The sequence below is a fragment of the Oryx dammah genome, unplaced genomic scaffold (genome assembly GCF_014754425.2).
Source record: "Oryx dammah isolate SB20612 unplaced genomic scaffold, SCBI_Odam_1.1 HiC_scaffold_13, whole genome shotgun sequence".
Taxonomy (NCBI): Eukaryota; Metazoa; Chordata; class Mammalia; order Artiodactyla; family Bovidae; genus Oryx; species Oryx dammah.
Window position 1 is genome coordinate 15,576,556 of NW_024070197.1, and position 25,882 is coordinate 15,602,437.

The following is a 25,882-nucleotide window of genomic DNA, read 5'->3' on the forward strand; positions in this document are numbered from 1 at the left end:
AAAAAGAGCTTTAGGGGTTACTCTTTATTTTAATTATAAATTTATAACAAAGTAGCAGGATAGAACAAGTGCTTCCTATATATTCTTCAGCCAGATTTGCCAACTGTTTGCTCCATTCTCTCTTCTCCCCGACACCACACACACACACACACACACACACACAAACACAGTGTGGTTTTGAACAATTTGAGAGTTCACTTGAACATCATGTCCCTTTACCTCACAATACTTCAGTGTGTATTTCCTAAGAACAAGAACATTTTCTTTCATAAGCACGGTACGACTATCGAAACCAAGAAACTTAACAAGGATACAATGCTCTTCTTATCTAAACCCTAGTTCATATTCTAGTGTCATCAACCCTCCCTGTAATGTTCGTTATTGCCATGTTTTTTCCTTGGCTCAGAATCCAGTTCCAATCACGTGTTGCGTTTAGGTGTCCTGTCAGAGTTTCCTTTCAAACAGTGAATGTTTCCATAACAGCCTGAAGGTCCAACTTTCTCCAGGAAGGCTTGAAGCCTGCCAGACAGCTGGGTTCCGGCGGGGATGGCCGGCTCACGTGGTGCCATCTGGTGGCAGCAGCGTGAATAGCGTTTTATAAATTATCCTGTTAGGCTGCTGTGAAATGAGTCCCTTCCTGATGACCTAAAAAGAAATCCAGTGATATTCACATCGTCTTAATTTTTCTTAATAATATGGGAAACTATGTTTTAAATATTTATGTAATTCAAACCCACATACTTTAATTAGCATTAAATGAGATTTCACCATGTCTCAAATCTGGATACCTGCATGTGAAGTCCAATGCTATGGGTAAAAGTGTGGTCTTGGCCTGAGACATCTTTGGGAATGGATCTGGGCGCCACAACATTCTGGTATGTGGTATTTTTCCAGAGGCTTTCCCTCTCTGGGCCTATGTTTACTTCTGCAAAATAGGCCTTACAGAGACTTCTACCCACAGGAACATATTCAGGTCATGGATATAGTTTCCAGCATGTGCCTGATATATGAGAATTCTTCCATAAAGGTTAATGGATTATTATTATTTGTTCACATTTTTTTTTTTTTGGTGAGAAGACAAGCTCAGACCTGAAGTAAAATTCACCCCAGTACAGAGCTTTAACCTTCCTAATCAAAACCACATTCAGTCAACAGATATTTATTGATTCCCCAGGTCTCAACTGGTGCGTAGGCAATGTTCTAGACAAAGCCTTTGCCCTCATGGGCAAGTTTATGTTCCAGTGTTGGGGGAAGACAGGTACAAAATAAAAAAAAATTTTTTCTTTAGTGTTAAGCGCTAGGTAGAGAATTCAAATATGCTGAAAAGGAGGGACAGCATAGCTCTTTTGGATTCAGAGTGACCAGGGAAAGCCTCTCTAAAGAGGTGAGATTTGAACTGAGTTCTGAAAGACAGAAGTCAGTCCTGCAAAGATCAGGATCAGGGAGGGTGACCAGTCCAGGTAAAAGGAACAGCAAGTGCAAAGGCCCTGAGGTGGGAACATGCTTGTCTTTTTGGTGGGGCAGAGAAAAGGTTAGTGTGTCTAGGATATGGTGGTCAAGGGCGAGAGAAGCTTGAGATCAAGTTAGGCAGACAGCCAGGGGGGCTCACACAGGTCTCTGAAGACAATGGTGAGATCTTCAGCTTTTATTTCATAATATGAAAAGCCATATGTGTGTCAGAGCAGACCAATAAGGCGTTCAGCCTTACTGAGAGTAGAGAAAATTTCATCCCAAGGTCTGCAGAAAAGCACATTTAGCCTCACCTCAGACGTTTGGGAAATCTCTGATGTGTTAAAAAGTTGAGTGTCGGGACTTCCCTGGAGGTCCAGTGATTAAGACTCTGCACTTCCACTGCCGGGGACTCGGGTTTGATCCCTACTCGGGGAACTAAGATCCTACATACTGTGTGGTGCGGTCAAAACAAAACAAAAGTTGAATGTGCATGGTTCATAGTATCTTTCATTAGAAGTTTTGAAGATAAAACATTTTATTAAAAAAAAAAAAATTGGAACCAACATTTACAGAAGCCCTGAGGCTTATCTGTACTACTGCCAAAACACTTAAAATGACTCTAAAAGGATCTTTCCAACACAGTAGCGCCTAGGGTGGGGCTTAGTAACTTCTGGCTGGGGAGTCAAAGATATTATTTCAACATTTCTGTATAACATGGGAAAGTCTTTTAAATAAAAAACTTTTTTTTTTTAACAGTGCCAGACTTCTTTGAGAATCTGATCAATACTATGGACTTTGTCCTCTGAAAATGCTCTGCTTAGGATGCAGACAGGGGGAACTCTTAAGTCTTGCTGCTTGTATCCCCTGATTACTCATGTAGCAAGGAGGGTACATTTGCCAGTGGCCATCTCCACCACTGCCAAGCATAGACACCCCCCCACCCCACCTCTTATGGGGTGGAGTGGAAGTCTCCCCATTTGGGGCTACCAGGAAGTTCTTTTTTAAAAAGTATTTATTTGTTGGGCCATGCACTTATCATGCAGGGTCTTTGTTTCAGTGCATGGACTCTTTGGTTGTGCTGTGCAGGCTCAGTTGTTGCAGCATGCGGTGGGCTTCATTACCCCACGGCATGTGGGATCTTTGTTCCTGGACCAGGGGTTGAGCTCATGCCCCCTACATCGGAAGGCAGATTCTTAACCACTGGCCACCAGGGAAGTCCCTACTAGGAGGTTTTTTATGGCTGGCCCAGGCAACCTGCCCTGTCACCATCAGAAGCCCAGTCTCTGAGAAGGATTGAAATGGACTTGAGGGACTGAGTTCTACTCTCTGGGGACAGGAGGGGATTTTGAGGAGATGCCTTCTTCATCCCTCAGGGCAAGATTCTTCATCATTTTTTCTGAATCAGTAGGCCTTTGAGCAGGCTTAAGATGAGACGCTCCAGGCCCTTCTCCCTAGAAGAGTTGCCTGTGCAGCCCATATTTATAGTCATAGGCGGGAAGTTTACAGAATAGATTAGAGGGTAGAGAACAATTTGGGGTTTTAGGAAATTTTCTCCTCAATCACCCTTGATGTGGAAATTGAGAGACTGAGGCCCTCAAACAGTAATTAAGTGGTTAGTTAAAGCTACACAAGGGACAGAAGTAGGCCATTACTTTCCATTTTTCATGAGTTCAAAGCACAGGCTCTTATATTGGACTGCCTGGGTTCAAATCCTGCCTTCACCCCTAACTTGTGCTGGGACCCTGAGCAAGCCCATGGTACTTAACCTCCAAGACTGGGTTGACAGCAACAGGATAACACGGGGGAACTGTGTCAAGAACATAACCCGGGGGATGTCCCTGGTGGTCCAGTGGCTAAGACTCTGTGCTCCCAATGCAGGGAGCCCAGGTTCCATCCCTGATTAGGGAACTAGATACCCCATGCCACAACTAAGAGTTTGCATGCCCCAAGGAAGATGGAAGATCTGAGTGCTGCAACAGACCCAGCACAGCTGAATGAATAAATTTAAAAAGACAACCCCCACCCCTGGCCCCCAGAACCTAGCCTGTAACAACTGCTAAGTAAGTTCTATTGCTACTGTTTTGCAATGAGGAAAGGCAGGCTCAGAGAAGTGAAGGGATTCTGTCAAGGACACAGGAGAGGCATGATTGGAACTAGGGCCTGTCTATATTTCCAAAGCCAGTGTGTATTGTTCACCCCCAGACTAGTTTGTTTCAAACTGCAAGGCACAAGCCAATAGTGGGCCAGAAAATCAGTTCAGCAGGGTCTCAAACGGCACTGAAAACAAAAATTAATTACCAGAGTGCATCATAAGCGCATGCTTGCTCAGTCGTGTCCCACTCTTTGTGACCTCATGGACTGTGGCCCACCAGGGATTTTCCAAACAAGAACACTGGAGTGGGTTGCCTTTCCTCTTCCAGGGGATCTTCCCCACCCCGGGGTTGAGCCCGTGTTCCCTGTGTCTCTTGCACTGCAGGCAGATTGTTCGCTGCTTGAGCCACTGGGGAAGCCCTAGAGTGGATCATACATAAGGGCAAATAGTATTTGGTGACACCTTTGTTTCATGAGATTATAAGTATACGCCTTTGTGTACTGGGGTTTCTTTGGCTGTACCATGACTTGCAGGACCTTAGTTCCCCAAAAAGGGATTGAACTTGCACTTCAGTAGTCAAAGCACTGAATCCTAACCACTGGACCCCCAGGGAATTCCTACCAGCTATTAAAATAGTTGGGAAGGCATTACCCTTGACTACTGGGCATCCCAAGGGGCACTAGTGGTAAGAACTAGCCTACCAGTGCAAGAGACACAAGAGACTTGGGTTTGACCCCTGGGTTGGGAAGATCCCCTGGAGGAGGGCATGGCCATCTATTCTAGTATTCTTGCCTGAAGAATCTCAAGGAGAGAGAAGCCTGGCAGGGTATAGCCCATGGGGTCCCAAACAGTTGGATGCTGCTGACCAGACACACACACACACACACCTGTGATTACTAGTGTCCCAAAGAGCTGAATGCAGCTGACCAGTCAGACAGATACACACAGACACAGACACACACACACCTTGGAGAATCCCAAGAACAGAGGAGTCTGGTGGGCTACAGCCCATGGGGTCCCAAAGAGTTGGACACAGCTAACCACTCACACACCCTTGACTACTAGTGCCCCAACAAGTTCAGACACAAGCAGATGGGAGCTTGCAGGGAGGTCTCTGTGCATTGTGATCCACCCTGTGTCCCAGGAGGGACGGGATTCAGGTTAATCCAGGAAGACTTAGAGGTAGGGGAATGGGCTATGTGCTGTTCATCATGGAGAGGAGTAAAGAGGGTAGGCCACAGCAGCCTTGAGCCTAGAGCAGAGCAGAAGAGCTACTTAAAAAAACAATTTTTTTAATGTATTAGCTTTTTCTTTTAAAAAATATTTATATATTTATTTAGCCCTGTTGGGTCTTCCCTGTGGCATGTGGGATCTTGGACCTTCCCTTCCGACACTCAGGCTCTTCATTTTGGCCTGTGGGCTTCCCTCTAGTTGTGGCACGTGAGCTTAGTTATTTCATGGCAGGTGGAATCTTAGTTCCCAGACCAGAGACTGAACCTGAGTCCCCTGCATTGGAAAGCGGATTCTTAACCACTTCCTGTCCAGGGAAATCCCAGGACTACTTCTTGAAACAAATACTCCTCAAGAGCCCATTCTATGCCAGGCCCTTTGCTGGGCAGTGTTAGGTACACAGTGATGACGAAGTTAGTCCTAGACTTCTCCCTCCTGGGGCCTTCTGGGCAGTGGAGGAGACAGATCTGTTTCCACACAGTGAGAGACTAAAATGGTCAGGGCTGTGGTGGGGGACACATTGGTCAGGGTGTGATGGGGAAGGCCAGGGATGAGGGGGAGCACAGAGCAGCGAGTTCCAAGCTGGAGACCCATTAGCAAGGGCTGGTTCCAGCATTCGGTTTACCTCTGGGGAAGTTGGGGCTTCCCAGAAGGCGTGGAGATAAAGAATCCACCTGCCAGTGCAGGAGGCCCAGAAGACACAGGTTCCATTCCTGGAGTAGGGAAGGGCAATCCACTCCAGTATTCTTGCCTAGGAAATCCCAGGGACAGAGGAGCCTGGTGAGCTACAGTCCATAGGGTCACAAAGAGTCAGACACAACTGAACACACACAGAGGGTCACAAAGAGATATGACTGAATACACACATACACACACACACTCTTGAGCAGGACTTTGCCTGAAACACTCTTGCAGACTTAGGTAGACCCAGGATTTTTCAACTCCCAGCCAGACTTGTAGAAGTATGCACTAACTAATGCATACTTGTGAAGCTATGTGGCATTCAGTTCAGTTCAGTCACAGTCATGTCCGATTCTTTGCGACCCCATGAATCGCAGCACGCCAGGCCTCCCCGTCCATCACCAACTCCCGAAGTTCACTGAGACTCATGTCCATCGAGTCGGTGATACCATCCAGCCATCTCATCCTCTGTCATCCCCTTGTCCTCCTGCCCCCAATCCCTCCCAGTATCAGAGTCTTTTCCAATGAGTCAGCTCTTCGCACGAGGTGGCCAAAGTACTGGAGCTTCAGCTTTAGCATCATTCCCTCCAAAGAACACCCAGGGCTGATCTCCTTCAGAATGGACTGGTTGGATCTCCTTGCAGTCCAAGGGACTCTCAGGAGTCTTCTCCAACACCACAGTTCAAAAGCATCATTTCTTCGGTGCTCAGCTTTCTTCATAGTCCAACTCTCACATCCATACATGACCACTGGCATTCAGTTCAGTTCAGTTCAGTTCAGTCGCTCAGTCGTGTCCGACTCTTTGTGACCCCATGAATCGCAGCTCGCCAGGCCTCCCTGTCCATCACCAACTCCCAGAGTTCACTCAGACTCACGTCCATCGAGTCATTGATACCGTCCAGCCATCTCATCCTCTGTCATCCCCTTCTCCTCCTGCCCCCAGTCCCTCCCAGCATGAGTCTTTTCCAATGAGTCAACTCTTCGCACGAGGTGGTCAAAGTACTGGAGTTTCAGCTTTAGCATCATTCCTTCCAAAGAAATCCCAGGGCTGATCTCCTTTAGAATGGACTGGTTGGATCTCCTTGCAGTCCAAGGGACTCTCAAGAGTCTTCTCCAACACCACAGTTCAAAAGCATCAATTCTTCGGTGCTCTGCCTTCTTCACAGTCCAACTCACATCCATACATGACCACTGGAAAAACCATAGCCTTGACTAGACGGACCTTAGTCGGCAAAGTAATGTCTCTGCTTTTGAATATACTATCTAGGTTGGTCATAACTTTTCTGGAACCCAAATTCAGAAGGTAGGAAGCCCCACCCAGCCTATGAGAGCAGGGACTGGGATGCCAGATGTGTCACGGCAGTCTACTATAGTTAATAAAAGGGCCAGGATCTGTGCAGTTTTATTTTTACAGGGCGATTTCCTTTGGAGGCCCAAGTTACCCCTAAAAAAGTTACATTCCCATATTTCATTGGATGTATATGATGGGCAGACAGGAATAATATTTTGGAGTCATATGGTTTAATTTATATAAACCATTCTGTTTACGTAAAACAGTCCAGTAGCCCAGTGACGCAACTGTAATTGTTTCCATTTTGCATCTGTGGCTACTGAGGCACAGAAAACGGTCAAGCCTTCTGGCCACAGCCACCAGCAAGGAAATGCAAAGCTGGGTTTGTGCGGCTTCAGAGCCTGTGCTCAACCACGAGGAGAGGTACTGAAAAGGAAAACCTGCCTAACGTCCGCTCCCGGGATCTTTAAGAGCTTAGGAACCTGGACTAAAGACGAGGAAGGAGTAAAGTCAGATCAAAGCGTATGTAAATAAGGACCAGGGGATGCCGGGCAGTATCACAGCGGCCTGCCAGCCTCTAGGGACAGCAGTCGTCAGAGTCCTACTGAGCCTGCGCAATTCTTTTTTCTTTTTCCCGTCTGGCGCCTGCGCGAGGCACATCCCAGGCCCACGCCGGCTCAAGCTTGCCGACTGTACGCAGGCGCCCTTCTCTTGAGCCGCCACCTCCGCCACCTTGCGCTTGCGCCCTAGCGCTCCTTGGGGTCCCTCGCTCCCTGCCTTACGTCAGTTCCTGTTTGTGGCGGGAGAAGGCGGTATTTCCGTCCAGAGGGTGGGAGGGGGCGGTAAGCGGGGGCTGGGGGGAGGGGGCGGGGGGGCCGCGCCGCGCGAGCCGTTGGGCCTGGCTCCGCGAAGGCGTTGCCACCGCTGCTGCCGCCGCCGCCGCCGCCTCCAGGAAACGTAAGGAGCGGGATCAAGCGCAGCGTGGCGATGGGCAGGAGGAGAACCCCGCCTGCGAGGCTGGGCGGCCGGCGGTGACAGGTGAGTGCGCCAGCGCGTGTCCCCGAGCGCGCCCCCCACCTCCGCGATGGTCGCGTCCGGACGCCCCCCACCCCCCGCAAAGCCGCCCTGGGTCGTACCACCGGCGTCCGCCGGGCGGGGACCGTGGTCCTTGAGCCCCCCCCCCCCCGCCTTTCCGGGACGGAGTGGGGGTGGCCGCGCGGGGGCGGTGGGACTGGCCCTGAGGGGGCGGGGGCGGCGGGTTGTACCATTGAGGCGGCAGGGGGCGCACATCAAAGACCGGGGACCGACCGTCTGGAGGGCTGGGGGCCGCAGACCCCCGGCGTGTGCGGGCTGGGCGTTGAGCTAGTGGGCCGGGAGGGACGGCGCGCTGGGCGAGCGGGTGCGGAGCCTTGGAGGGGGCGCGCCTCACCCGGTAGAGGGGGCTGTACCTATTCGGGGCTGTGGGAAGGGTTCCTAGAGCGTGTTTGGAGAGGTGGGGGATTTGGGGAGGGGGGCTGTACCAAGTGTGGCCGGGGTAGCGCCCTCTGGGTTGTACCACTGAGGTCCTGGAGCGGCGTTGGGGGGGCATCCTTAGAAGTAGAGCCGCGCCGTATCAGAGGAGGAGAGCTGGGATGTTTGTGATCTTGAGGGACCGCGCGGGGCGGGGAGCCGGGCCCGAGGGGTGTTTTAGGGGAGCACTTTGGGAGCCCGGTAATGCCGAGCGATAAGGAAGGGGTTCTGCCTTCTGTGTTTGGTGGGTGGAGCTTGGGGTTTACACTGAGTTGGAGGGGGAATCACTTTTATTGAACTTCTTGTTGACTTTCGGGGGAACTGGATGGTCAGTGGGGCTGCTCTCTACCCTAGAACCTTTGCATATTATTAAACTATATTTTAAGGTGTGTGGGACACCTGTGGCAGATTCTTGCCGTGGTTTTAGCTGGGGTGTGGGGAGGTGGGGGGGAGACGTCTTAGACGGCACTTGTTTTCTGAGCTTTCGGCTCCATATTAGGCAGGGGAAGGGTTATGAAGTTTGGATTTGAGGACCTGTGCCCCCGGACCTGCTTAAGACTTGGAAGGAAGGAGTGTTTTGAGGGCCACACCTCCGCGAAGGCAGGGTGGCTGGGGACATCTTTATCCTTGGGATTCTGAGCACCTTTTTCCTTGCATTTGGAAGCCACTTGGGCTCAGCAAGAGTCCTAGGCGTCATTAGGCCCTCCATGTCTGCCTTTGAACCTTGTTTACTCTCCTCAGAGAAAACATCCATCAGGACCTCTGGGCTGATAGTGGTTGGTGGTGGAGGTGTCCAGCCCCCTCCATCCTGGCCAGAAGGCCAGACACATGGTTGTGTCTTCTTGGTTAGCAGTCCTGCCGCCCATCATGTTCAGCTCTCCACCAGGCGATTAACAGTTGGCTTCACCATTAGCGGCAGCGAGGCTGAGCACTGTTTTCCCAGCTGTTCCTCTCTCCATAGGCCAAGGGGACTCGGGCGGGGATGCCCCAGCCCACACTGACCCAGGGAGGAAGGCTGCTCTGAAGGACTGGGGGCAGCTACCCCACGAATCTGGTTTCTCACTGTGATTGCTGGGTGGGAGCTTGGAGCAGCTCGCCCCAGTCATGAGGCCACTGCCCCTGCTCCTCAGGCCAGCCTGTGACCTTGGCTTGCTCCGTAACCTTTGCCCTAGGTCTGGAGTTCCCGGAGGGCTGGCCGTAATCCCTCATTGACCCAGCTAATGTGGGCTGGTGATGTGGTGGAAACGGGCAGACAGTTGCTCTTGTCCACACCGTCAGCTTCCAAGCTGACTGGCTTCCATGGGTTGTGGTTGCTGGAGAGAATGGTCCCTGAGCTTCTGTGAGGCCGTGGTGACTGCTATGTAGAATTTCTCTGCACTGGGGGTTTCTTCCTTTGGTCTGCTAACGTTTGGAGGGTTTGCCTGATAGGATTAACAGCAGTACTCAAAACAATAATCGTGAGGTCAGTGCCTGTTGAGTGCATTCTGTGTGCCACACGCTGTTTAGAATGTCTCAAGGGTTAACTTGCAGGATACTCACATCCTAGAACTTTGTGTTCTGTTGTCATGATCTCCATTTTAGAAGGGGAAACTGAGGCACAGAGTAGGAAATCAGTTCCAGAGTTCATGAATTTTATTGAACACTCAACCTGTCAGGCACATGACAGGCTGTTTACACACATGAACTCATTCAAACCTCCAAACACACCCATGGGGTAGATACAGTTCTTCCCGTTTTATACACTCCTATGAGCTAGGCAGCAGTGTGATACCCATTTTACAGGTGAGGAAACTGAGACCCTTGCTACAAAGTAAAATGATTTGCTCGACATCTCAAAGGTGGAAGTGGTAGAGCTGGGAAGTGCACCCCGGGCCTGGTTTGGCCTCAGAGTGAACCTCTTGCCTGCGTGTAACTGGAACAGTGGTTTTGTTGAACCCAGGGGTGGATGTGGTGTTTCTATTTTTCAGAGTCAGAAAATTGGGGCTCGGAGGAGGAATTGCTTTCTCCCAGGTCTGTCAGACGCTTGGGGGCCAGACTGGGGTTTGAACGAATTCTTCGGTCACTAGGTCCCCAAGCTTGTGGCGGGGTGGGGTGGTGGGGCTCAGTCACCTCAGGCTTCCAGCCAGCTGCACCCTTGGGTGTTTTCTTCCCTTCAGCCTTGGGGCCTAGGGCTGCCTCGAGCACCTCTGCCAGCAGCCAGCCCAGCAATTTCGGGGCTTGCAGGTAAAACTTGGTTCGTCCTCTGAGTTGAGCCAGGGCGTCTTCTAACTGGGGGCAGACTGTCTGCTGGGAGCCGGGAGGGAACAAGCAGGAGAGACACAGGACAGTTACCAGGGCACCTGTGTGTGAGGTCCCTGCACAAGGATGGCGTGGTGGGCTCACGTGCACGTTCTCATGCTTTCACGTTCTGGTTGTGTGGTCTTGGGCCACAGTGTTCACCTCCATGCAATGGGCTGAGAGCAGCATCCATCTCAGGCTTTTGTGAGGACCACATCAGTTAATCCAAGAGAAGCTTCTTGAACCGTGCCTGGCACTGCATAAATGCTCTGGTGGCAGTCGCATCTGTCCTTCCCCACCTCGCCACCCTCAACCCTTTCAGGCATTGTCCTGGAATTCAGTCCCCTGGCCTGGCCTAGCCAGAATCCGGCAGTCTGATGCCCTGGTTTGTAATCTCTGTGAAGAGCTGCATTGAAGTGCTTCAGAGCACCGGGTTCAAGTCCAGCCGTACCCCTTGGTGTCTGTATGACTGGGAGCAAGTCCTCCATCTTCCTGAGCTCATTTCATTGCTTGTGTCTTGGGATGAGTCCCTCCTCATAGTTTGCTGTGAAGGTTAAACAGGTTAATTTGTGGAAGGCACTTGTAACCATGCAGGCATAGCAGTGAGCCTGCAGCAAACGTTTCCTGTTACCAGTACTTAAGAATAGTGCTGGACACACAGTGAACCCTCAGGAGATCTCAGCAGTTGTAATTCTTATTTTTTTCTGCTAGGATTTTGCAGGTCCTTCCCAGGTTAAAGGGTCCTATCAGGTAACGCCAGGAGGAGGGCAGGGCTGAAATTAGCATCTCCATTTTCCAGATGAGGAGACTGAGGTTCTGGAGGATTAAGGGGTAGGGGACATACTGTGAGACTGGCACATGCATCCCCCAGGCCCCTCTTCTCTTCCACCGTTGCTGCCCAGAGCCCCACCGAGGCCGAAATTCTAGCTCCCCTCCAGATGTCAGGTTCTGCGGAAACTCTCTTGCTGTATGTGCTTTCATTGACTCTCCACCACCATAGCTCCCAGGAGTGCTGGTAACCACCTCAACCCAGGTGAGAACAGTCCCTTTGAAGGCCGAGAGGCACAGGGCAGTCTCCAGCCCAGAGGGCAGCAGACGTGCCTGTGGGAGTCAGGGGCCAGACTGCCTTGCGGGCCGGGGCGGGAAGCATGGCAGTGATCCTGAAGGCATTGCTGAGTGAAACGAGAGCTTTTTGTTGATCCACCAACATTTATCAAACACCTGTTCTGTGCCCGGCATGTCTTCAGGTACCAGGGGTACAGAGGGGCACTGGACGAAGGCTCTGCCTCTGTAGAGTTAAGGAGGTGAACCCTGAACTTGATGCATAAACAAGGGGCAGATTGAGGGGAGGGGCTCGGCAATTAGAATCAGGTGTGACGGGCTGCCAGGAAGGCCTCTGAGCGGATCCCAGATGGGCAAGGTGACCTGAGGAGAAGGAGCAGCCTGGGGGTGTGGGGAACCACGGCGCAGAAATCGCAGGAAGGACAGGGCTTGGTGAGGCACAGGTAGGCTGCACAGAGGCCTGGGCGGCGTGCAGGGGGGTGGCCAGGCCAGGGGCTGAGGGCAGGCAGGGTCACTTGGAGCCTCACGAGACCGTCTTGAAGAGTGGCTTGGGCAGACTTAGGGTGTTAGAAGATGCCTTTTGCCATCTGAGAGGTTCTCAGGCTTCTCCCTGGGGCGGGGATAGACTTTGGAGCCTGTCAGTTTTCCCACTTCCCCCTTGAGTAGAATCTCTGATAGAGAAAGAGCAAAGACCTTGATGGTCGCCACCTCCTCTGTGGTTTTCGCACCGTGTTCCCCAGGGCCCATGGCTGTTCCCTTTAAGGGACACATGGGGGAGGCTCAACGGGCTGATCTTCTGCTCACCCCTCCCCAGCCCAGCAGCTGGGCTAATCTCAAACAACAGCACAGAACAACAGTAATGCCTGATAACAACTATACCTGCGGGTTCTGCCTTCCACTCCCCGCCTATGTGCCTGAGGGCCTGCGGCATTCCTGGCACTGCTCTAGAACTTGGATGGCGGGGCCTGCCTTCTAGTGGAGGCAGGTTCGCAGCAAGCAAGCCAGTGATAGGACTCAGGTTGTGATTAATGTTTCAAATTGATCAGCTTTCCCAGAGCTCTCAGTGGAATGAATGGAGCTCAGGGGAAAGAGGGAGTGGGGACCTAATGTTTTAGCTGGAATGATCTGCGAAGGCCTCCCAGGGGAGGTGACGCAGTGAGAGCCGTGGGAGGACGTGCATGAGTGAAGATCCCTCAGACGGAGGAGGAATTGGCTCCGGTTCCCACCTCCCTTGGACTTCCTTGGTGGCTCAGACGGTAAAGTGTCTGCCTACAATGCAGGAGACCCAGGTTCAATCCCTGGGTCAGGAAGATCTCCTGGAGAAGGAAATGGCAACCCACTCCAGTATTCTTGCCTGAGAAATCCCATAGACGGAGGAGCCTGGTAGGCTACAGTCCGTGGGGTCGAAAAGAGTCAAACACGACTGAGCGACTTTACTTTCCCACCTCCCAGGAGTGAGAACTGAGGCCTGGAGAGCCCCGGTAACCCATGCTGGTTCCCCCAACACTGACAGGCTTTGTATTTGGGCAGAGTGGCTCCCAAGGCCCTCCTCCCCCACGAACCCAGGAAGGTGCTTGATAACCAAGGGTGAGGGTGACCTCTAACCCCACACCTGAGCCTGGAATTTAAGGGTTAGTGTGGTAAGCAGGAGCCTGGCTCTTGATTTTCCCAGGCTCTGTCTGGAGTCTTCCTGAAAGGAGCAGAGCCCCTCAGAGCAGACATCCTTGGGCCTCTGGTTCCTTGGGAAGGGGGATTGGAAGGGAGCGTCTTTGGCAGTTGATCTCCAAGCCTCCAGGGATTCCAGGGACACCCTCCCCTCCCTAGGCCTCTCTTCAACTTCCCAAGAGCTTTCAGTGGAAGACTGTCAGCCACCAGGCCTCTGGGCTGCACAGGGGGGTGGTTCCGTGGCAGGCTCCTCTGGACAACCAGCCAAGCAGCAAGAGGCCCAGCTTGGGGAGATGGCCCTGGGAGCAGGACCAGGAGGGAGGGAGTGAGGGAGCTGGGGTGGGAGCTCAGCCTGGCCCCCAGCTCGGCATCCCCCGGCGCCCGCCCACATCGAGGCCTGGCTGCCCTAGGTGCGGGAATGGGGGACAGTGAGCCAGGCTGGCCAAGGGGAGCCTGCATGTCACAGGTTCCCTCAGGAAGTTCCTCAGGCCCAGCTGTCCTGCCCAGGACTCGCCTCCGCAGATGTTTCTAAGGGTGAGGCCAGAAATCCAAGGCTGCCCTGCTTTGCCACCTTGTGGGCCCTTTTCCGAACAGGCTGGGGTGCCTGCCACTCCCTTGCCTCCCTTCCACCCCCACCCCCGGCCTTTCCAGCCCATGTTCATCATCTGTGGGTCATCGTGTAGGAGTTTGGACTGGGGGCAGCCAACCTGGGTGTGAACCCTGCTCCTGGCTCCTCTCTTGGTTGCCTTGTAGCCCTGGGGCCTCATTTCATCTCTCTGAAAGGGGGCTGTCCCTGCCGAGAGGCCCTGGAGGGAGGTTCATGGAGCTAGCGTGTCCAGAGAATGTGCTCAGCAAATCTGAGCTGCTACTGCTGGAGATTGTCAGGCTGAGTACCTGTGAGTGGAGAAGGGGCTCTGGATGCGGCCAACCTGGGCCTGGGGGTTGGCAGGGAAGGAGTGGCAGGCCAGTCACTGGACAGGAATATTCACCACGCCGATCACCCAGCAGAGGCTCTGAGTACTCTGCATGAGCTCCCGCAGACACTCAGCAGCCTGTGAGGCAGGCAGCAGTCCCCCCATTTTGTGGGTGGGAAATTGAAGTGCACGGTGCCGCATAGGATGCCGTGTGGTGGTTGAGAACTGGCAGAGCGGGCTCTCTCTGCCAGGCACTGCTCCCCAGCAGTGCCTGGGAGCTTGAGGCGGCTCTTCTCCCCAGACAAAGGCTTGGAAGGTTATCTATTGGCTTTACCCAAAGTTAAAAGTTTGAGTAGGTGACAGATGTGAAATCTGAACCCAGCTCTATCTGGGGTCAAGTCCACCTTTTTAAGACTGGCTCTTCTGCTTGTGACCAACACCATGGCCACTGTTTCTGGGATTGCTCCTGTTGGTCTAAAGATCTTTTCTTTGCTTTCTCTCCTTCTAGACAGAGCTGACACAAAGCAAGCCTCAGTTGTCCTGGAAATGACTGAGTTAGATCCATGCGATGTCTGCTTGGGAGACGGCATGCGGCTGCCTGTGTCTATCCACCAAGGCCCATGGAGCCTTGACCTTGGCCAGCCCCATCCTCCCCCTGACAGGCCAGGGGGAAGGGGTGAGGGGTCCCCTACCCCCGCCTTGGCGTCTGATTGCTGAGTGGCTGTGAGCCAGCCCGTGGCCGTGTCTGGTTGGTTCTGTGCCCCTTCTCTCGCCGGGTGTCTCGCTTTGTGGCCTGTGCAGCTCTGGCCACCAGGGAGCAGCGCCTGCTCTAGAGGCGGACGCAGATAGGGAGTGCGCCTGTGAGCGCCCCGGGGGAGGGGGCAGAGACCCGGCTGGAAGGGCTGGGAAGGGCCTGGCGGGAAGGGCCTTGGGGCGACCTCCTGAGGCGAGGCATCCAGGCCGGCAGGGGAGTGTGGGAAAGGCCCTGAGGTGGGAGAGCCGGGCTGTGGTGGTGACCCGAGAGTAGGCCACGGTGCTGGAGCTGGGGGAGGAGGAGAGGAGGGTGGCAGACCCGGGTCATTTGGGCAGGCCTGGGGTTCCCTAGGGTCGTGCTTCTCAAACTGGCGTCCAAAGACCTAGTGGGGGGGGGTGCCGGTGCGGGGTGCCGAGCTCGGGTTTTGGGGTGGTGTCTGCGGGTTGTCTGCTCTTTTCATGTGTTTTCATTTAGCTGGTAGTTTTGAAAAGTTAATATGGGCCTGTCATGAATCATCTGGGTGAGTCCTTTCAACCTGCTAGTAATAGTATTAACATAGCTGCCACTTCCACCATAGCTCTGGCTAACTGAGGCTCAGGCTGGCCTTGGCTTAGAAGAGTTCGCCGTGGTGTAACTGCTGCTTGTCTTCCAGAGCACTGGCCTCACTGTCAGCTGTGCTTGCAGCAAGCTTCGTGGGGTCCCCATGACAACCCTGGGTTGTCAAAAAAAGGCATCTTTTGAAATAAAATAAATGCTTGGTCAGGTTGGTGTCAGGATCCATTCTTGTAGACAAGAATGCTGACGTTTGGAGAAGCGTCCCTTGCAGCCTGGAAGTGGTGGTCGGGATTTGAATTGAACAGGAGCAGGTGTGGGTGTGGGTCTCACCCTGGGGTGAGTGGGTCAGGGTCAGGCCCGGGGAGGGATGGTGTAGCGTGGAGTGGCTCCTCGGCAGGCCGGGATGATCGAGCCCCGGGCCGCTGAGCACCATGGTGCTCACCCTGACCCGCACCCCTGCCTTCAGGCTCCTGGTGCTGCACCTCCACTGTGCTGGCCACTGGCCACGAAGGGCTATTTAAATTTTAAGTAATTACAATTAAAGGGAGAATTTACTTCTTCAGTTGGGCTAGCCCTAGTAGCCACGCTTGCATCATTACAGAAAATTCTCTTGTCTGCATCTGCCTGCCATTACAGTCTTGGGCACACGGTTTATTCTCTCTGGATCTGTTTCTTCTTCAGAAGAACGGGTAGTCAGAGCATCTACCTCGCCGGGTCGCGGGCAGGATTGTCACACGCGTCCAGGCCTGGCTTGCTGTGAGCACTCAGCACCTGTGCCCACTGGCCCTGCTCAGGACCCTGTGTCTTTGCTCCAAGGTGCCCTAGGGATAGGGTGGGGACTCACACCACCAGCACCCCCCTCAGCTCGTGGCTGGGGCGGCAGGCGGAGGATGGCGATGTGGAGCAATGTCTATGAGGGAGGAGCCCCTCAGCCAGACTGTAGGGGCTGTGTGTGCGAGCGCGCAGACATGCTTGTGTGTGTCAGGGGCGGCCCAGTTCCGCAGGGCATGCAGGGCGGTAAGGGAGGGTGGTGGGGCTTGGTTTCTTGGGAGTGAGGGAAGAGGGAGGTGCAGAGGCTCGGGCTGGGGTGCTGTGAGCCCATCCATCAGCCGTGGCCTCCTGTGCAGACTCCTGTCCTCAGTTCCCCATCTGTGAGGTGTGGGTCCTTTGGTCCCCAAGGGAAGCAGGCAGCGGGAGAGTCAGGCCAGTGTGCAGTGCTTCTCCTGGGGACGGCTCCGGCCTCGCTGGGGCCGGGGCTCCATACACTGCTCCCTCTTCACGCTGGCAGTTCCCGTCCCTCCCCAGGAAATAGCCACAGCCCACTGTGGGGTCTTTTTTTGTTTCTTTTTTTGGCCATGCCACGTGGTACCTGAGATCTTAGTTCTCCGACCAGGGATTGAACCCGGGCCCTTGCAGTGAGAGCACCGAGTCTTAACCACAGTCCTGCTGGAGAATTCCTAGCCACAGCCCGTGTAGTGGCCTCCCAGGCCCTGCCCAGCCAGGTCCCCGGCTTTCTCTGTAGCCACGTGGTGCCTTGCTTCCCCCCGACCACCTCCTGGCTGTGTCTCATACAGTCCACACTTTCGTGCTGTTCTTCCTCGGCCTGGACCGCCCTCCCCCGGGTCTCCATGAAGCTGCCGCATCTCTTTCAGATTTCTGCTCAGATTGCACCGTGTCAGTGAGCCCTGCTCACCACCGTTTACAAAATCGGAAACTCTTGACCCGTTCCCACACACCTAGTCCTCTGTATGCCTTTCTCCACAATGTTTGTCAAACCCTGCTGTACTGTGTAGCTCACCTGTTTGTTTAACTTGTTTGTGTTTTAATGCCTGTCCGCTCTCCTCCTCCCTCCCCCTCTCCTCCCCCCTCCCCCCTGTAAATTCCCCTGGGGCAGGGAGTGCTGGTTTGGTCTCTGCTGCCTCCCCGGGGACCAGAGCAGTGCTGACCCAGCACGGGCGCCATATTTGTGGAATGAGTGGAGGCAGGATTTTTTGTTTCACCTTTACTTGGCCGAACTCAGAGCTCCAAAGCTGTGGTTCTGTTTGCCACCCCATCCTGAATTAATGAAAGCTCTGGGCCTGGGCCTGGCTAGGTGGGGCTGGGGACACAGTGTGGATCAGGGCCAACCCTGTCCCTGCTTTGCAAGGCCCCTAGTCTTGGGGGAGGCACTGTTCCCGGAGACTTATAGGAGTGCCTGAGCACAGTAGAGGTGAGCTCTGTGAGCAGACAGGACAGCTGCGCTCAGGAGGCCTGTGGCTTGGGGGCTGGGGCAGTCAGGACAGGCTTCCCTGAGGATACAAGGGTTTAGCACGTGAAGATGGGTCCGCACTGTGTCCAGCAGGGGAACTAGCATGTGCCAAGGCCCTGGGATGGATGCGGGGAGAGAGCAAGGAGTGAAGGGGGAAGTTGGTGGGGGGAGTATGCTGACCAGTGAGGCTGGAGAGCAGGCAGGGACTTCCTCAGGTGGGCCCTTGCAGCCTTCATAAGGGTCTGTGATGTGATCCCAGAGCTGTGCTGAGTTTCAGGGTCCCTCTGGCTGCAGATGGTGACTGCAGCCATGATATTAAAAGATGCTCACTCCTTGGAAGAAAAACTGTGACCAACCTAGACAGCATATTAAAAAGCAGAGACATTATTTTGCCAACAAAGATCCGTCTAGTCAAAGCTATGGTTTTTCCAGTAGTCATGTATGGATGTGAGGGTTGGACTATAAAGAAAGCTGAGTGCCGAAGAATTGTTGCTTTTGTACTGTGTTGGAGAAGACTCTCGAGAGTTCCTTGGACTGCAAGGAGACCCAACAGTCCATTCTAAAGGAAATCAGCCCTGAATATTCATTGGAAGGACTGATGCTGAAGCTGAAACTCCAATACTTTGGCCACCTGATGCGAAGAACTGACTCATCTGAAAAGACCTTGATGCTAAGCAAGATTGAAGGCGGGAGGAGAAGGGGACGACAGAGGATGAGATGGTTGGGTGGCATCACCGACTCACTGGACGTGAGTTTGAGTGAACTCCAGGAGTCCGTGGGGTCGCAAAGAGTTGGACATGCCTGACTGACTGAGCTGAACTGGCTGCAGCGTGGTGCTCTCAGCGTGTTTCAGGTCTGCGGCCAGGCAGACTCAAACATTTGGCGTGGTTTCTGTGGGTGCTCTAAGGCCCAGGTTGGCAGGGAACAGAAGGAAGCCTGCTCTGGTGCCTATTCTTGTCCCAGTGTTGTGTGCAGCCCACCCACATCTTCAGCCTGTCTTCAGTCCTGCCTGCTCCAAGTGGACAGATGGGGTGGCTGTGGGGAGCGTGTGGAGATCAAGAGAGAGAAAGGTGCCTTCCGTGCTGCCTGCTTACCGCGAGGCGGTGTAGGTAGAGGTTCACGGTGCAGAAGCGTGTTGTGGGACCGTGTTTCTGCTTTCAGGGGAAGGGACGACAGGAGACAGGTGCTGTGCGGTCGCTGTCCCAGGCACTGGTTGAAGGACCTCACGGGGATGAACTCATTCAATCCTCACAGCAACCCTGGGGCTTTGTTGTCTAACCTGCGAATGATGAAACTGGTGGGGCTGGGGGGCCACCTGCCCAAGGTCACGTGGCAGGTGGAGGGGCTGAGGTCGAGGTGCATTTGGTTCCCGAGGCCACCGTCACTCCTGCTCCTGTCGGCTCAGTTCCTTCTCCGAACGTGACATTTCCCGTGGACCTCCTACCCTCCTGTGAGAGACTCAGTTCCCCAGAAGATCTGTTGTTGATCGTGTAACTGCTTTGCTGCCAAGGATGCTGCAAATGAAGTTATACGTGGATTGTGTGATGCCCATTGATCTCAGTAACATCAGCTCGTGGAAAAAGAAGCAGGTCCGAACTGAGGCGGTGTGGTGGGGGCACGTTTGTGCTGCAGAAAGGGATCAGATGCAGGAGCGCACTGAGGGCTGACGGGCAGTGTCCGCACCTCAGGTCGAGGTTGGGTCTCGCATGTGCGACGCCTGGTTGTGTTCTGTTGGGGGCGGGCCCTCGTGGAGGATGGGGTGCTATGCTGGGCCCTTCCCACACAGGAGCCTGTAATGGAGGCACTGCTGTCGTCCTCACTGCACAGAGAATGGAGCTGAGACTTGGGGAGGCTAGAAGTTGAGGCGCAGGGACCTGAATCCAGGCCTGCCAACGCCACCAGCCTGAACATTCATTGAAAGGGCTGAAGCTGAAGCTCCAGTGCTTTGACCACCTGATGTGAAGAGCGGACTCTTTGGAAAAGACTGATGCTGGAAAAGCTTGAGGGCAAGCGAAGAAGAGGGCGACAGGTTGAGATGGTTGGATGGCATCACTGACTCAGTGGACCCGAGTTTGAGCAAGCTCCGGGAGATGGTGAAGGACAGGGAAGCCTGGTGTGCTGTAGTGCGTGGGGTCGCAAAGAGTCGGACGCAACTGAGCGACTGAACAGCAACTCCACCAGCCACGTGGTGCTTTGTGGCCCCAGCCCAGCTCCGTACTTCCTGATCTGGTGATGGGGCGAGTCATTTCACTTTGGTGGCTTAGTTTCTTCATGAGAGTGGAGAGGATAAGTGGGCTGTGGGAATTCCCTGGAGGTCTAGTGGTTAGTACATTGCTCTTTCACTGCAGAGCTGGGGTTCAGTCCCTGGTTGGGAAACTAAGATCCTGTAAGCCATGCGCGGTGGCCAAAAAACAAAACAATTTCAATGTAATTATGCAAGAAGATTAAAAAAAAGTCCTCAGCTAAAGAGTACCTGCCACATAGGGTTTCTGTGAGAGTTAAATTGGCATGTACAAAACACTTAGGTGTGCCTGACGTGTGCCAAGTCTTGTGTAGGCGTTGACGCTTCTTAGTACTGGCATAATGTCAGCCGTTGGGATGATACCAGACCCTTGTTGTGGGAATTTAGACTGCTCCCTGGGTTTCACTATTCCAGCAACAATATCCTCAGAACAGCATTCTCCCCTTTTGGCTTGGCCCCCAAGGGACACTGGGTTATGTCTGAAGACATATTTGATGGTCAGAACTCCTGGGGAGGTCATGCTGCTGGTTTTTTAGCAAGCAGAGACCAGGATGCTGCAAACCCCCTCCAGTTCTCAGGACAGCCCCAAGACAAGAATTATCTGAATGTTCCTGGTGCTGAGGTTGAGAAACTCCACCTGAGAACCTCTGTGCACCCACATAAGCGATCTGTGCGAGAGGAATTGCTCTAAGGACATGTGCGTTTTCTACTTTATCAGTTTTGCTGATGGGCCCTCACAGAACATGGCGCCGGTTCCCAGAGCTGCAGGTGGTGAGTGAGGGAGTCGTTTTGCCTGCCCAGATTCCCACCAGCAGACGCTGCCTGTCGAACGATGGGTGCCTATTGAATTTCCCTCCCGAGCAACTCCTCCTGGGAGTAGGTAAGCGCAGGTTGCAGGGTGGGTGACAGGCTCCCGGGGGATCAGGGTGTCAGGAAGGCGCCCCCTCCTCACTGTCTGCAGCTCCAGGAGATGCAGCGCCTCCAGGAGATGCAGCGCCTCTGCCTCCCCCTCGTCCCATCTGTGCTGTCTGGTGTAGAAAGCAGGTCAGGGAGAGATGAGAGGAAAAGACGAGTGGCAGGGAAAGGAATTTAACTGATTCTGAGCATGTTCTGGGCACAGGGCTCCCCTCTTCCACACATTCATTCCACAGATAGTTACTGAGTGCCCACTGTGGACCCAGCACCGTGGGAGATGCTGAGAACCCAGCGGTGCCCGAGCAGGCTGGAGCCCTGCCCTCGCCGTGCTGACGTCACAGTGGAGCGAGGTCGACAGTAAACTTGTGAACAGGTAAACGTGTACAGTAGCGTCAGTGGCGATAAGTGCTTCACTTTTGTGAAGGTAGCAGGTACACTCTTGACCGTGGAGGACAGGGTGACTTCGCACAGGAGGAGACACGTGAGCAGAGGCTGAAGAAGCCAGGCAGGGCCCGCAGGGACTTGAAGACCGTGCTCACTGAAGGGGTAGCGTGTGCAAGGGTCCTGAGGTTGGGGGCGGGAGCGCAGGTCGGGGGAGCCTCTGGTGTGTCTGAGGCACCAGTGCTGTGGAGTGTTCGGAAGAGTGAAGAGGAGGTGATGCAGAGTAGGGCTCTGGGGCTCCCGGAAGGACTGTGGCTTCTTTCACTCTAGGTGAGGTGGGGACATGACAGGGTTTGGGGGAGAGCAGTTTCCTCTGACCCAGGTGGTCGAGCATCCTGGAGTGTAAGAGGGGGAGGACAAGCACTGAGCTCACCTGGGCCACACAGTCCCCCTAGTGGCAGGAACCACAGCGATCCTGATTTTCCATTTGAGGAAGGAGGTCTGGAAGGAACCTTTCCAGGGCCCAAGCCTTTCCGATGGCTGCCAGGTAGGATGCGACAGCCTCTCTCCCCGGCCTTGTCATCCGCCACCCTGCGTCATCCTGTAAATCGCCTCTAACGGACATGGCACCAGCAGGGTGAGCGGAAACTCGGAGGCAGTTTGGAAACCGTTGAGAAATAAGACCTACGAGGCAGACAGGCAGAAATAAGGCCTGAAATTAAAAAAAGAATGGAGGAGAGCGTTTGAGACATACTGTGGAATGCGTCAGTGATATTTACCAGGTATTTAGCAGGTATTTGATTTAAAAATCAAACCCTGCTAGTGCAGTCGGAGTCCCTTCAGGGACCTGTCTCCAGTCACCTCTCTCTTCCCTGCTAAGAGCTGACCGTAGCAGGTGGTGATTTTCATTCCTGTTCAGCTTTCTTCTGTGTTAAAAAGACTCACCCAAACTCGAGCCCTACCCTTCAGGGTGCAGGTCCTTCCTCTGGCTGGATCATTGTGCAGATGGGAGCACTAAGGCTCAGAAGGGCCAAGGAGCAGCAGAACCTGGGGTTGAAATCCAGACCCTAGAGTCCTCTTCCTTATTCATTGGCGACTGGCCTCACGGTGAAACTCCAGGCGAGCTAGCCTGGGGTGAGAGGGGGCCGTGGAGGCTAGGAGGCCTAAGTTTAACTTCCTGTTATCATCCAGGCTCCCAAACCCAGGTTCTTTTGTTGTTGTTATTTCGTCATAAAATACAGAAAGATATCTTCAACATGTTTCAAACCATACAGTATGACAAATAACTGTAAAAGTGATGCTCTGTAATCACAACAATATTGTCAGCTCCCAGAAACCCCCCTCCTCTGTCACTCCCAAATGTAACAGCTCTCCTGACCTGTGGATATTTGCTTCCTGGATCTTCTGCACAGTTTCACTGGTGAGAAACAAGTCGTGTCACGTTGCCTGTTTTGAGCTTGCAGTCTGTGGACTCGTCCTCAGTGGGTTGTTCCGCATCTGGCTTCTTTCACTCTAGGTGAAGTTCTCACGCTTCATCCTGTTGTAGGCTTCAGGAGTCGGATCCTCTTTCTTGCTGAGTGGCCTCAAGCTCTATGAATTTACCTTAGTTTGTTTATCCATCCTCCTGTGGGTGGACACCTGGTCTGTTTCCAGTCTTGAGGTTACTGAGAATGTTGCTGCTGTGGATGATCTAGTACACGTCGTTTAGTAAACAAATACACCCATTTCTGTTGGAGGGCATGGAATTTGCTGGGTCATGGGTAGGGATATGTTGAGCTTTAATTCTTATTGCCAAACGGTTTTCCATAGTGGAACTGTTTTATACTCCCACCAGTAGCAATTCCTTTACATTCTGTTAACAGTTTTTACTTACTGATTTTTAAAAAAATCTGTTTATTTGGCTGTGTCGGGTCTTAGTTGCATCATGCGTGATCTTTCGTTGTGGTGCACGGGCTCAGTTGCCCCTTGGCATGTGGGATCTTAGTTCCTTGACCAGGGATTGAACATACATCCCCCACATTGGAAGGCTGATCCTTAAGCACTGCACCACCAAGGAAGTCCCCCTTGAAGACATTCTTTTTTGTTGTTAATTGTATTCACTTACTCCTTTATTTATTTTTGGCAGTGTTGACTCTTCATTGCTGTACAGGCTTTCCTCTGTTGCGGCGAGCAGGGGCTAATCGTCACTGAGGTGCACGGGCTTCTTGTTCCAGCGGCTTCTCTTGTTGCGGAGCATGGGCTCTAGGGCGCTCAGTAGTTGTGGCGCATGGGCTTAGTTGCTCCGCGGCATGTGGGGTCTTTCAGTACCAGGAATTGAACCCATGTCTCCTGTGTTGGCAGGTGGATTCTTTACCTCTGAGCCACCAGGGAACCCCCTAGCCCCCAAGCCCTCTTACATTCTTGACCACATTCTTGGTGGTGTCAGTTTTTGAATTTTTAGCCATCCAGGTGGATGGTTTCAATGTGCATTTCCCTGTAACACAGCCCTCCGTTGTGTGTGTGTTCCCTCCTGTGAGGTGCCCTTTCTCTTTTCACCTTGCCTCCCAGGTGGCTCGCCTCTAACCCACAGCTCCAGCTCCTACCCAGACCCTCAGCCGAGTGAAGCCCAGATACCCCAGGCAGCAGTGAGTGGGGTTGGGCCCCCGCCATGGGGCACGCAGGCCACGGCCCAGCAGGCCCTTGCGTGCTGGGTGTCAGCTCCCCAGGGAGCAGGCCATCTTCTTGGCTGCGGTGCTGGTGTTTCATCACCACAGGACTGCGTCAGACACCTCAGCGGAGGCGCCACCCTCCGTGGGAGGACGGGCAGGATCCAGGCAGGATGCAGGGGCTCTCCAGGTCCTCCCCCTGCCCTGGCTGCTGCTGGCTGCTTAGTTGCTGAAGTGAGAACGTAACAAGTGGCTCTGGTGTGCCGAGCAGCAGCCAGTTGGGAGACCCAAGGTAAAGCCTCCCCTGTGTCAGCGTCTGCTGTCCCTGGGCACGGGCATGGCCCTCTGGGGGTGTGGGGAGCGGGAGCGATCAGGGGAGACTGGAGGCGCGCCCTCGGGCTCAAGGCCACCCGGCTGGCACCGGCTCTTGGATTCTGCAACCTCGGCCACACCTGGCCGCCTTCACGTCTGTCTCTCTGATCGAGGCAGCCACGTGTTTGCATTTTCACTGGGGGCCAGGCAGTGGGCTGAGCCTCTGTGCACAGGGGTGCTGCTCACAGCGGCTCTGAGAGGGGAAGTTGCTGGGCCAGGGAGGGTGTGGGGAGGGAAGATGAGGGGAGGGCTGCAAGTGGACGTGGGGTCCCTGTCTTTGCTTGTACATCCGCTCTTCCTTTGGCCCCTGGGTTCTCCATCTCAGCCGAGTTTGGGAACCCAGCCCTATTCTGAACAGAGCTCACACCTGGAGAAAGTGTGGTGTTGGCCCCTGTGTTGGAGAGGAATTCCGAACTCCCCGGCACACCTGCCTCCAGGCCCTGAGCGTTCTCCTTGTCTCAGCTCTTCACTGGGCCAGCCTCTGGGCCCTTCTCCGCACTCCCAGAGCTCCTTCCCAATCCTCAGGGCTTTGCATTTGCTGTTCCCCTGCCTGAAATCTGTTCCTTAATGTGTCACCCCCCGCCCCGGTTAATTCAGGGGTTGGCTTGCGTGTCTCCCATACTGTATGGCTAACGCAGCACCCGTCCCTGTCCTCCTTTCTCCTGTTCGTGTTTCTTTGCCACCATCAGACCTTGTGTCCTGTATATCGTCTGCCTCCCGCTGGAATGTGACCTTCCTGAAGGCAGGAGCTGTGTCTTAGTGATGGACCAGGATAGAGTCTGAAGCTTAGAACATACTCAGAGGAAGATTGGTGGCGTGAACAGACCCTGGAATTGTTTCTGTGGCTGTGTTTGGTCCTGGGCTGGGGATCTTTTGGGGAGATTGTTTCTCTTTGTTCGCTTGACGGACAGACCTTTACTTTCTCCCAGGTCTCAGGGCTGAGAAGCCCACGCTCGGGGCATCCACAGGACTGGTCCCTGGTGGATGCTGACTTCCTGGCCACTGATGGCTGCCATCTTGGCGTGTCCTCACGTGGCAGAGGAAAAGAGCGAATTCTTGTGGTGTCTCTTATTTATTTATTTATTTTGAATCGGAGGATGGTTACTTTACAACGTTGTGTTGATTTCTGCCATAATCAGCATGAATCCACCATAGGTATACACATGTCCCCTCCCGAGACTTGGGTTTATTCATTGTGCCTTCAGTGACAGCCAGATGCTGGGCTGGTGTGCTGAATTAGCGCCTGTAGGTGTGGGGAGAGTTGATCACGGGGCACACAGCACCCAGTGCAGCCTCTGAGGTCAGGAAGGCTTCCTGGAGGAGGCGTTGGTTCAGCTGAGACCTTAGAGAAGAGGGAGAACCCCAGTACATGAAAGGTATTGGGGGTGGAGGCCTGAGGAGCAGAAGTCAGGCAGAGGGTGGGAGTGGGGGAGGAGGACCTGGGGAGGTGGGTGGTGGCTGGTGTGTGATCATCCTTGCTGTGGTTATTAGCCTTTCTTGAGGGCTTTCTAGGTGCCTCTCGACTTACGTGGGGCCTTCTCTGGTGGAAAAGACTTTGTTCCTTTTTGTGTATTCTGTGCATTCTGGGGAGCCATGG

At 53.7% G+C, this 25,882-nt stretch overlaps 1 protein-coding gene across 6 annotated transcripts in view; it reads left to right on the plus strand.

Moving 5' to 3' along the window:
- The first annotated feature begins 7,611 nt into the window (after nt 1-7,611).
- Nucleotides 7,612-25,882, plus strand: part of AKT2 (AKT serine/threonine kinase 2) — a 47,778-nt gene continuing 29,507 nt past the window's right edge. The window contains exons 1-3 of one of the 6 annotated variants that reach the window (XM_040252725.1): nt 8,163-10,265; nt 11,332-11,565; nt 20,713-20,852. Coding sequence is in view for 2 of the 6 variants with exons in the window: in XM_040252722.1 (XP_040108656.1) it covers nt 22,566-22,688 (123 nt within the window). In the remaining 4 variants the exon portion in view is untranslated. Of the gene's footprint in view, nt 7,785-8,162; nt 10,266-11,331; nt 11,566-14,662; nt 14,850-20,712; nt 20,853-22,398; nt 22,689-24,083; nt 24,206-25,882 lie in introns of those variants that run through there. The other 5 variants (XM_040252727.1, XM_040252724.1, XM_040252723.1 and 2 more) reach the window with 5 other exon arrangements.